The sequence below is a fragment of the Garra rufa genome, chromosome 22 (assembly GCF_049309525.1).
Source record: "Garra rufa chromosome 22, GarRuf1.0, whole genome shotgun sequence".
In the NCBI taxonomy this organism is placed as follows: Eukaryota; Metazoa; Chordata; class Actinopteri; order Cypriniformes; family Cyprinidae; genus Garra; species Garra rufa.
In genome coordinates this window covers 13,972,542-13,985,396 of record NC_133382.1, presented here as the reverse complement: position 1 = coordinate 13,985,396, position 12,855 = coordinate 13,972,542, and the positions used below count along the sequence as shown (strand labels likewise).

Here is a 12,855-nt window from a genome sequence, read left to right as displayed (position 1 = left end):
AAAAGGGAAAAGAAAAATGAAGTTTAGAACAGGGGTGAATGGACACTAAATGATTCATAAACCAAAGGTTAGAAGACATAAAAGTATTTATGGTTTTATTGGCTTTTTCCCCCTCAAAATGAACAAGTCTAATGAATGAAAACAGTTTGTACAATGAGTGTTTATGGTATGTCTTGTGCGTTTCCTGTGAGGCTAAACTGTGGGGGGAGTTTAACTTTTTCAACATTCCTTATGGCTAGTGTCTGCTTAGCTCATAACTCAAACCTGGAGTACAAAGTCAACCCATGCAAGATGAGGGAGTGTCTGTATATAGACACTCTTGATTTGCAGAGGGTATTTACATGTTCATTAACAAAACAGGACATTGAAACACCAAAATTGCTTCATTGCATCATTGCTTCTAGTTCAGTATACACAGAAATGTAGTTTTCTAAATGGTCACATAAATCAAGTATGAAATAATGATCTAGCTGAACTAATTTGAGAATTTCTTACTAAGTTTTATATGATTCTGAGTGCTTTAAAAGGAAATTTGGTCTGTCCACTTTTTCCATTTAGAGTGATACTTGTCAGACACTCCCTTGAACCTAAGTTAAGATAACATCACTGAAAGTTTGGAATTCAGCCCCGGCTGTCCACGAGTTATATAAATGCCTTGCACCTCAGGAACTCATTACAGTAACACCCAAAGCAGAGTAGATAGAAATATAAGGGCACAGTTGGAAAAAGACTGAGAGAGAACACTAAAAATCACAAGAATACTGATAATAAGAATGCTGAAATTCTAGTAGCAAGAAACTTTGGAAAGCAAACAGAACCTGATAACAGTTGGGGGAGGTTAAGCAAACTTTAAGAGCTCAATAAAGAAAATATATGTCATTGTGACCTTTCAAAAGCAGAGCCTAACGATAAGGAAACAAGACAAGAACATATACTCAAGACCCTTCAACGATACTAAAAGGAAAGATTTCAACAAGAGTAAAAGGGGAGGAAAACTTCAGAAAGCAGGACTAAAAAGAACAAGAGAATATTCCAGAGGACATTTGTGTGGTGATGGAAAAGGAACAGCTAAGCTATGAAGAAGCCATTTTGCAGGCAAAGGATGCTATTCATCGTTTTCCTCTAATAGATGTTCAGGGTATCCCTCTCATGAGCACCATTGCTGAAAAATGGAAATCAATTTCGGAATTCTGTCCTGACGCATCAGACCTACTCATCTCTACTTACCCCAAAGCAGGTAAAATACCGATAACCGCTAATCATCCTAAAGTCAAGTGCTTTTTAATGTGCAGTTACTGTATGACTAGACTACAAGGTACAATTACATTTTTACTATGCACTTCCTCGTGATAGTGTTTGAGCAATGTATTTAAAGAAACAGTCTACCCCAAATTTAAATTCTATCATTATTTACTCGCTTTCATAGTGAATGACTATCATCTTTTATTGACATACAAATTTAAGAATCTGTTTTAGTTTGTCTGATTCTATGTCCTGACATAGCATCACATGAAAAAACTAATGTGAACTACGTTTAATGTAAACATGATGGCATCAGTTTAAAGGTTAGATTAAATAGTTTACAGTGAGGGGGTTCTGCCAGACTGATCTTAATACTGAGGGTAAAGCTACATATGAATGTTGGCATATCTCTTGTTTTTGTGACTAGTTTAAACTGGTCTTAAAATGTTATAATGTTATCAATAAGGACTAGGTCTGATAGAGCTCACGGTCAGGGGGAATTTTCTGTGTTATCTTTAGATACTGTACTTTGGTTATGCAGTCACCTTTTTGATTTATTCATAAATAAATAATTTACATTTAGTTATATAGCATGTTATACAGTTCAGATTGTGAAAAATATTGAAAAAAAAAGAAAATGTTGCACAATTTTGTTTCAATTTTAGCTTTTATAAAGTATAACTGAAGACAGTAGTGCCAGCGTTAGTCAAGTTAAGTCATAGCAAAGCAATATCAAATAGGACAACAGTGTGTCAATAATGCAAAAGGACAACAGTAAACAATCAGTTTTGAGTTAAAGGCAGTTCATCGCTGAAGTCAGTTTAGTGTTGATTCAGTTCCGTTCAATAAAACTATGAATAGAATAGAATAGAATTATGAAATTAGTTAAATTCAGTTATAAACAGTCCTACAGAAAGCAATAGTGTGATTATTCAGCCCAGTTCAGTTCAATAAAGTTCTGGGAGGTACTACATAATGAAGAAATCCCTGTGATGGGCTATACTTGATACCATTCACAGCGGCTATCAAAGAGCGAGGCTCCATCAGAGAGAACCAAACAGTGGAAGAATATTTTATATGGGATCACTGTTAGGGAATCACTAAAGCACTGATATGTTAAAATATCTTAAAAAAAAAAGTTCTAATATGTAAGTATACTTTTTATATTGAAACGTCAGTATACTTTTCTATACAAAAATATAGTTAACAGTTGTAAGTAGAGATATGAAATATGTGACAACAATGTTTTGTTTTTGTTTTTTGTATATGCAACAGAAAAAACTGCATTAGGAATTACAAAGGAAAGTGATATATGTTTAATATTTAATTGAAGAAACTACACTACAGTGCAATTTCTGGCCTCACCAGTGACAATGTATAGAATGTTATCTTAGAAAGTCATAAGGGTCAATTTTTTAAATAGAGATTTATACATCATCTGAAAGCTAAATAAATAAGCTTTCCATTAATGTATGGTTTGTTGGGATAGGACAATTTTTGGATACAACTATACAACTATTTGAAAAATGTGGAATCTGAGGGTGCAAAAAAATCAAAATATTGAGAAAAGTTGTCTAAATAAAGTTCTTAGCAATGCATATTACTTATCAGAAATTAAGTTTTGATATATTTACAGTAGGAAATTAACAAAATACCATGATCTTTACTTAATATCCTAATGATTTTGGGCATCAGCGATTTAGCATCCCAGAAGCGGCTGTTCATGCTACATCGCTAAAGTTAAGCTAATTCCCCACCTCGTCCCTCCCCACCCACAATGATATTCTAATAGACCGCGTTGTGACATCATAGCATCCGAAAAACAAACACTGTAGTCCAAATGGGCCGTTCATTGTAGTTCTTGAAAATTGATTATTTTTTTTTTAAACTAAATATCTCCCTTTGGAGTAGACTTTGATATTTGTAACTTTGTAGATGTTTTTTATGCCCAAACATACACACCACACACTGGCTAAAAATCAAAAAGTGAAAAAGCATAATTGGACCCCTTTAAAGCCTTTTGGCTCAGCACAATATGTTAGAAAAGATTTATGTACAGACTTTTATGTTTCTGTTATTGGGATTTTAAGATTTATAATAAATGTGTAGGACGGTGTTTGGATGTAGTGTATTTTGTTGTGCAATACTCATGTTATTTCTTAATAGCGACATTAAAGAGCACTGTAATTAGTAATGGGAGTGAGCTGCCTCTGTACTGTTCTAAAGTTGAGCAACCGTGTGCTTAACTGATAAGTGTAATATTACAAAACATGTTATGTGTCTTTGGCACCATGCCTCGAAGCAACCTATAAGTTTTGCCAGCCCGTGGTCAAAAGATATAGTAAATTGTACAAATATGCTGAGTTTTACAGAAACCAATGGTATATGCTTTTCTTCTGTCGACTAAAACCTTGTCTGAGACTATTTGTTTGATCTACATGACAACTGAATCAGATCATGCTGGCAAAAAGTTATTAAAAGCTTTTTTATTTATTAAACCATTTTCGTATAACTCAAAGTCAAAGACTACAACACTTTGGCATATCAACACCAAACCTTGTGACATTGTGGAAATCTGCTCATATCTGATTCAATTGTACTGCAGGGCATTGGTAATGGACTTAACCTTGTTATTCTTTAGTATTATTTAGTATCCTTAATCTTTACACCATTCTGCAGTTTAGTACATATGTTCATTTGCAGTGGTTCTTAAGGATTTTTTTTAATGAAAATGCACATCTTGATTTTGTTTTTTATAAAAAAATTATTTATAAATATTTTATATTATTATATTATCATTATTTATAATAATTGTTGCATAATTTGGCTTAGAGTTGTTTTAATAGATTATTCATAATTTATTAATTTAAATTTTAAGTAATTTCTTAGAGGTTTGCTGAGGTCCCCTGGTCGAGAACTACTGGTCTAATTTTTGTCTTTGTGTTGAGGCACAACGTGGACTCAAGAGATAGTAGATCTTCTGCTGCACAATGGAGATGCTGAGGTGTGCAAGAGAGCGCCAACAGCTGTCCGTATTCCATTTATGGAGATTTGTGCTCCTCCGCCCATACCAACAGGTACACATTAACATATCAGTGGACGTTTCATCTATACCCATACAAGTTTTTTTTTTTTTTTTGTTCACCTAAATGTTCTCACTTCATAGCAAATAAATGAATCACAGATATGACACAAAAAATGTGTTTAATAATTCAACATTCTGGTTATGTGAAACATACCTCAAACAAATGAAATTAAACTATTTTAATTAATGAAAAATTATTTTCCATATCAAGTACAGGAAAAAAATGATGGAATCATTCCATTTTGAGGAAAAAAATTTGGAATCATCAACCTCTTCTCCTCTTCTGGCATTTATGACGGCCTGAAATCTTTAGGGTATGGACTTCACAATGAAGAACAATATTCTTCATCAAGCTGGTTCTAACTTTCTTGAATAGCGGTTGACAGATCAGCTTTGCAAGATGGAGCCTAGTCATGAACCAGTTTTTTCATTTTCCAACATACATTTTCAATCGGATTGAGATCTGGACTGTTTGCAGGCCATGTGATTGAGTTGATATGCCTTTCCTGATGAAAAACTTTAACACTCTTTGCTCTATGGCATGGTCCATTATCATACTAACATCATCACCAAAATTCTTTTCTATTGATAGAATGAGAAAAGTGTCCAAAGTTTTAATGTAAACCTGTGAATTGACTGTAAGGATAGCCATTTCCCCTGGTCTTTTACCTGACATGCAACCCCATATTATAAATGAGTTGGAAAATTTGATAGTTTTCTTCAGGCAGTCATCTTTATATATTTTATTAAAACGGCACAAGACAAAGCATTATCTCCTTTTCCATTGCAGATTTGTGATTCATCACTGAATATCACTTATTTCGTCCCATTATCCACACTCCATGACTTCTTCTCTTTAGCCCACTCTAATCTTAAGGTGTTAACGCTGTTTTTTTATTTGGCCTTTCTATGTGTAAATCTTATTTCATTCAGCTGGTTTCTTAAAGTTATATCACACACATCGACTCCTGTTTCCGCCCATTTGTTCTTCATTTGTTTCGTTGTTTATTTTCTATTTTCAAGGCAAATTGCTTTGAGTTTTCTATCTTGATGCTTTGATGTCTTCCTTGATCTGCCTGTATGTTTTTGTTTTATAATTTTTCCCTTTTGTTTATACACCAAATTTCAGAAACAGCTGACTGGGAAAACCCAACTTTTTTGCCACACTCCATGATGGATTTCCATCTTGAAAGAGTTTTATAATCCTTTTTATTATTTCAACTGACAGCTTTCTTGTTGGGCCTATGTTTCCTTACAATTGTCAGGGTTGCTGGGTGACACAGAGCTCTAGTGAAAGTCCAATAGCCAGGAGTATCCAAAGAACGTATTTATTTCCAAATGATAGACAGAGAATCCGAACAAACACCAGCAAACTAACTTTAAGACGACACAATGACACAAAAGGGCAAACGACTTATAAAGGGTAACTAATGATAGAACACAGGTGACACAGATGACTAATAATCAAAGACAGGTGATACAGATAATGACTAAACAAGGACTAAACCAACTGATCACAAACAGACGGGGGAAGACAGAGGGAGAAACCAAATGACAAACAGTGCAAGGCAAAAGACAAGAAGTGACAGGTGAATTGTGACAGTACCTCCCCCTCCCGGTAGGCGCGTCTCGCGCCGTGATGGAAACACCGGGGAGGGGGGGCGGGCGCCCTGGAGGCTGTTACGGAGCAGGACCTTGCTGAGTTGGGAAGGCCTCCAGGGCGGAACAGGCAGTTCGAGCGGCCATGGCGGGTCAGGCGGCCACGGCCGGACCGGTAGTTCGGGTGGCCATGGTGGGTCAGGAGGCCACGGCCAGACAGGCAGTTCGGGTGGCCATGGTGGGTCAGGAGGCCACGGCCAGACAGGCAGTTCAGGTGGCCATGGTGGGTCAGGAGGCCATGACCGGACTGGCAGTTTAGGTGGCCGTGGCTGAGCAGTCCCCGTGGCCCTGGCCTCGGTCCTCGGCCAGGCCACGTGGACTCGGGGTATATAGCCCCCCCCCAAAATTTTCTTTGGGAAATTCAGCAGTTCATAGGGGGGAGGCTCTGGAAGGCTGGCCGGGATCAGCTGAGACTCTGGACGGCAGGACGGGACCAGCTGAGGCTCTGGACGGCCGGACGGGACCAGCTGAGGCTCTGGACGGCCGGACGGGACCAGCTGAGGCTCTGGACGGCGCTCTTGAGGAGCGGGCTCTGGACGGCGCTCTTGAGGAGCGGGCTCTGGACGGCGCTCTTGAGGAGCGGGCTCTGGACGGCGCTCTTGAGGAGCGGGCTCTGGACGGCGCTCTTGAGGAGCGGGCTCTGGACGGCGCTCTTGAGGAGCGGGCTCTGGACGGCGCTCTTGAGGAGCGGGCTCTGGAGGACGCTCTGGCGGCGCTGTCACTGGAGGGCGCTCTGGCGGCGCGGTCACTGGAGGGCGCTCTGGCGGCGCGGTCACTGGAGGGCGCTCTGGCGGCGCGGTCACTGGAGGGCGCTCTGGCGGCGCGGTCACTGGAGGGCGCTCTTGAAGGCTGGACTGGACCAGCAGGGTTTCAGGAAGGCTGGACAGGACCAGCGGAGGATCAGGAAGGCTGGGCGGAACCAGCGGAGGCTCAGGTAGGCTGGACAGGACCAGCGGAGGATCAGGAAGGCTGGGCGGAACCAGCGGAGGTTCAGGAGGGCTGGACAAGACCAGCGGAGGATCAGGAAGGCTGGGCGGAACCAGCGGAGGTTCAGGAGGGCTGGACAGGACCAGCAGAGGATCAGGAAGGCTGGGCGGGACCAGCGGAGGTTCAGGAGGGCTGGACAGGACCAGCAGAGGATCAGGAAGGCTGGGCGGGACCAGCGGAGGTTCAGGCAGGCTGGACGGGACCAGTGGAGGATCAGGAATGCTGGGCGGAACCAGCGGAGGCTCAGGAAGGCTGGACAAGACCAGCGGAGGATCAGGAAGGCTGGGCGGAACCAGCGGAGGCTCAGGAAGGCTGGACATCTTGGGGTGTCTCTGGGTTGGCAGGTGGCCGGAACCATTGGTGGGGTATGTGGGGGGTCCTGGCTTATGGAAGGCTGGCACGATGTGCTGTGTGGCAGAGGGGGCTGGATGATGAGACTTAATCGGACTGATAGAATCAATTTCTTCAACTTCGAAATCAGACCCATTTAAAAACAGAATGAGATTGACTAGCTCGATCAAGGGGAATTGACAGGTAGGAAGATCGCAGCGAATAATCTCATCATCCAGTCCCAAAACAAACACAGCGCCGAGTGAAGCATCGTGCCAGCCCACCTGATGTGCAAGCTCGAGGAACTCCTCCACATACCTCTCCAATGTCCGACCACTCTGCCGTAGTCTCCATAGCCTGTCCTCAGCCATCTTTAATGTCTTGGTGTCGTCTTCTGTCAGGGTTGCTGGGTGACACAGAGCTCTAGTGAAAGTCCAATAGCCAGGAGTATCCAAAGAACGTATTTATTTCCAAATGATAGACAGAGAATCCGAACAAACACCAGCAAACTAACTTTAAGACGACACAATGACACAAAAGGGCAAACGACTTATAAAGGGTAACTAATGATAGAACACAGGTGACACAGATGACTAATAATCAAAGACAGGTGATACAGATAATGACTAAACAAGGACTAAACCAACTGATCACAAACAGACGGGGGAAGACAGAGGGAGAAACCAAATGACAAACAGTGCAAGGCAAAAGACAAGAAGTGACAGGTGAATTGTGACACAATTAGCCAAGTTCAACAGCTTGTTAAGGTCTGTAAGCACTCTCCTTTAACTGCTGACTAATTACCCTTTTAGACATGTTTAGATATTTGTTTTTAGAAAAAACAATTATAAGCTGATTCCATAATTTTTTCTTCAACACTGAATGATTCCATAATTTTTGATAAAGTAATTTTCCATTAATTCAACTATTTTAATTTAATTTGTTTAAGGTATGTTTCACATAACCAGAGTGTTGACAAATTAAACAAAAAATGTTTTGTGCCATATCTATTGGTTTATTTGTTGTAAAGTAAAAAAAGGGTGAGCATCTTCTAAGTGTAGTGATTCCATAATTTTTGCCAGGGGTTGTATAGATATGAAGGACATGTCAATGCACCCGTGTATACACAACTCATTTATCTTTACGCTTCATTTCAGGGCTTGACTTACTTAGACAGATGAAACCACCAAGAGTCATCAAAACTCATCTACCCATTCAGTTAGTGCCTAAAGGATTCTGGGAAAATAAATGCAAGGTAATAATTCAATTAAACCAACTTTTTGGAATAAATGAATGAATTAATGAAATACATACACAGAAAAACTTGAAATTAATTTCAAAAACAAGGTCAAATTTGGGTTTAGTTTAACTTCTCCTCCCCAACACAGAAGATACAAAAAAATGACTTCTTTCTAGAATGTATTGGTTATAAAAGGTACTCAGCCTTGCAATGTTAAAACCCCTTGAACTTTATCTGACCACTAAGTACTGCAAATCATGTCCACTAGCCGTCCTGTTTTTCCAGGTCATCTATATGGCCCGGAATGCTAAGGATAACCTTGTAAGCTACTTCCACTTTGATCGCATGAACCTTACCCAGCCAGAGCCAGGACCTTGGGATGGCTACATTCAAAAGTTCATGAAGGGACAATGTGAGAGAAAACTAAATATAATTCACAAAATTCTGTCGTCATCTAATCACATTTGAGTCATACCAAACCTATCTGACTGACTTTTTTCTCTCTGGGTAACAATAAGTAAACATTTTAACAAATTGTTTTTGTCCATGCAATGTAATTCAGTTCTTGTATTCTATATATTAGACCCACTGACTTTTATTGTATGGAGTAAGTGAGACAGTGTTCCATTTTTGGGTGAAATATCTCTCTACTAAACACTCCTCTAAATTTTCAGATTATTATTTTTTTACTAACATAGAATGAAATATTTAATCTGGAATCTTTGGTCACTCTGTCTGTCTATTGTTTTTACAGTAGGTTGGGGCTCGTGGTATGACCATGTAAAGGATTACTGGAAGGAACGCAAGAAAAGGAATATTCTCTACATACTCTATGAGGACATGAAGGAGGTAGTTTTTATACAACATATTATCTACAGTTGTGTCGGTTTCCTAAAATTTGATGATTTCATTTCTTTTATGCCTGCTTCTCTGAGTTTCTTGTATATTTTTCTTTTATCAAAGAATCCTTATAGGGAGATTAAGAGGATCATGGAGTATCTGGACCTGTCTGTTTCTGAAGATATTTTACAGAGGATTGTGCAGCTAACGTCCTTCCAAGTCATGAAAGACAATCCAATGGCTAACTACTCCTACATCCCCAAACCTGTGTTTGATCAGTCTGTTTGTGCCTTCATGAGAAAAGGTTCATATAAAAACCATACTAAATATCCTTTATTAGAATCAATTAATTATTTTTTATTTATACTTTGTTTTTAGATTCTAAGGAAACCATATGGACACATAAATCCTGCTTAGATGGCTGTTTAGCATACAGGAATATGAGATGTTGACGAGATGTTGTAAAATTGTTTATCTCGTTGATTAGCTAAAAAAAGTTGTATGTTGCAGCATAAAAAAACAGCCTATAAATTAACAATTCAACAAAATACAATTTCAATTGATTGTTAGCTAACATAGAATGTTAACATACTGTCCTGTGTTTAATGTTGTCTCTAGTCTGTTGTTATGGACAACATTAAATTTAGTTTAGCTGTCATTATGCAAACTTTTTGATCACTCAATATGGCAGTTGAACAATCAGAATTCCAAGGACCATGTAATAATAAATGATATACAGAATACTGTTCATAATGAATGACTAAGTGTGTTTGTTTACACAGGAGAGGTTGGAGACTGGGTTAACCATTTCACCCCAGCTCAATCCCAGATGTTTGATGAAGACTACGCAAACCAAATGAAAGATGTGGACATTCCATTCCGCTTTAGCATTTGATCCCTAAGTAATTTTTTGCAACAATAAATGTATGCAATATATAATAGAAAGCTTGCCCGATGTCATTAGGTATAACATTCTACTCGCCTGATCTCAGTGATTGCAAAAATTTGTATGAGAATTTTATTTTATTTTCATTTAATTTTATTTAGAACAAATTTTAAATTCATTATTTCTATAAAAAGACTTTTAATTAATTATAGCTTGATTATACAGCAAGACATTTGACAGGATTAAACATAAAATCATAGAAATAAAGAGTTAGCCATTATCCAAATAAGAGTTAGCCACTGATCAGCGAGGGACTGAGAATTACATGATGGTGAGTACATGATGGTGTTCAATTCAATTCATTCTGAAATAGTATTATCATGCAGTTGATATTACACAGGGGATGTTACACAAACCAGTAATAAACTACTACCATAAAAGAAAACAGAATTCATCAAACCCATTTGTAAATAAATTACATTGATCCGGATTCATTAATCACCTGGTTTTTGTTAGTAACAGCAATATTACAAAAGTCTAACAGGACTAAATGTGAAAACAATCAGTGTTGGGGTGGAGTAAAACAGTATTTTCTGTAAAACTAAAACTATTTCAATCCATCCATTTTCCAAACAGTTTTTTCTATGTACGATGTAGCGGATGCTGGAGCCTAGCCCAACATCTCAGGCTTGGTAAACACCCTGCACGGATGGCCAGACCATCAAAGGGATGACAAACACTCTCAAAAGTACATTAACTGGTTATATAAAAAGAAAAAAAAATCTCAAGCATTTAGGATAGTGGTGAGTTTTTTCTTGTTGTTTCTAACTAAAAAAAAGGCTAGCCTTTGCTAATGGGGTCATGCATTCAAGGTAGGGCTGTGCAATATATCGAACGCTAAATATCGAATGCGATATTAAGCTCGATATGGCGTAGCTTGTCAGAGATTTACGTCTCTGTGTATCAATTGCCGCTCCAGCGGAACCTGAGCGGAACGCACGTGATGGAGATTTACTACTAATCAAAGCACCGGCTTCACTGACTAAACGCGCCTCACAATATCGTTCGATATATTGCACAGCCCTAATTCAAGGCATTATGGACAGTATTACTTTCTGTAAAGCTGTTTTGAAATGATGTGTATTGTGAACAGAATGTACCAATAAATCTGATTTAACTTGATTCATATTCATGTGTCAGTAATGCCCACCTTAACTACATGTTAGTCCAGGTTAATATATTACATAACACTTACAGGGTTAACTAATTTAATAAAGGATAAAGAGGACTAGCAACCCATACTGTCATTTAAATTACCTTGATCTAAATGGACATTCAAAATTGTTGCAAAAGTTTTGTAATTTTTTCCAAAGTTTGTAGCTCTAATGATGCTGAATAAAAGGTAGTCCTAGCCAGGGAGGCCGCTAGGGTTTCTGGGCCCCCTGGATAGGTTTTGCCTTTCCCTCTCTTAAAATCACATTTGGGGAGGGGCAATATGAAACTGAAACTTAGTTGCCACTCACTTTACTGCTTTTCTGTCTGTTTCTTCATTGTCAAGGAGGTCACACAAACTGCCACTTTGTCTGTGCATGTCTCTTACACAATAGGTAAACCTCACTTCCCTGATCTCAAAAGGTGCACTAGCGACAGACGCTAGGGGCTGCAGTCTTTAGCCTCCTTGTTAGTGCACCTGCCTCCAATGCCGGAGACCTGGGTTCGATACCCGCTCAGAGTGGGTGCGAGTAGGACCTGGGTGTAGGGGTTATATTGGTGCCGTGACCCGGATTTAGTGAGGTTTAGTGGGTGAGTGTAACGGAGGCCAGCGGTAGGTGCTGTGCAGGTAAACTCACTCCCTTGATCTCAAGAAGCGCACTAGCAACTGACACTAGTGGCTGCAGTCTTTAGCCTAGTTGTTAGTGCGCCCGCCTCCCATGCTGGAGACCCGGGTTTGAGACCCGCTCGGAAGGGGTGCGAGTAGGACCTGGGTGCAGGGGTACATTGGTGCCGTGACCTGGGTAGTTGTGAGGTTTAGGAGGGTGAGTGTAACAGAGGCCAGCAGTAAGTGCTATGCAGGTAAACTCACTCCCCTGATCTCAAGAGGCGCACTAGCAACTGACACAAGTGGCTGCAGTCTTTAGCCTCCTTGTTAGTGCGCCCGCCTCCCATGCCGGAGACCCGGAGATCTGTATCAAAATGGTGACCATAGATGATGATCAGAGAATTAATCGTTTAACTTTTCAATCGTAAAATAGTTGGCACATATCAAATGTTTAGCTATAGCCTATATCTTACCTTAAACTTTACTCATCGTTAAAACGGAAGCACCAGCCTAAGAACGTTTTGCTGCACAATCTTCTCTCTAACATCTTCAGAAACAGACAGATCCAGATGCATGATCCTCCTAATTTGTGTGCACACACACACACACACACCATGAATACACACAGAGCAGTGTGCAGTCATTTGCCACAGTGCCCAGGGGTTGGGGCAATTGGGGGTTCAGTGCCTTGGTCAAGGTGGAGGAGGGCGCTGGTCATTCACTCCCACCACCTACAACTCCTTCCAGTACTGAGACTCAAACCTGCG

General features: G+C 39.8%; 1 protein-coding gene across 1 annotated transcript; it reads left to right on the top strand.

The window, feature by feature from the left end:
• The first annotated feature begins 675 nt into the window (after positions 1–675).
• sult1st6 (sulfotransferase family 1, cytosolic sulfotransferase 6) lies at positions 676–11,451 on the top strand. Its single transcript, XM_073828216.1, has 7 exons — positions 676–1,237; positions 4,191–4,319; positions 8,461–8,558; positions 8,829–8,955; positions 9,298–9,392; positions 9,507–9,687; positions 10,166–11,451. The coding sequence occupies exons 1-7, from the start codon at positions 1,054–1,056 to the stop codon at positions 10,276–10,278; spliced, it is 927 nt and encodes a 308-aa protein (XP_073684317.1). The 5' UTR covers positions 676–1,053; the 3' UTR covers positions 10,279–11,451.
• The last annotated feature ends 1,404 nt before the right edge of the window (positions 11,452–12,855 follow it).

What these genes read in the sequence shown, in the direction of transcription:
- sult1st6 (XM_073828216.1), top strand. Translation starts at nt 1,054, where the DNA reads ATGGAAAAGGAACAGCTAAGCTATGAAGAAGCCATTTTGCAGGCAAAG. An exon ending in CTCTACTTACCCCAAAGCAG is followed by an intron (nt 1,238 to 4,190) that starts GTAAAATACCGA and finishes CTTTGTGTTGAG; the next exon opens with GCACAACGTGGACTCAAGAG. An exon ending in TCTATGAGGACATGAAGGAG is followed by an intron (nt 9,393 to 9,506) that starts GTAGTTTTTATA and finishes CTTTTATCAAAG; the next exon opens with AATCCTTATAGGGAGATTAA.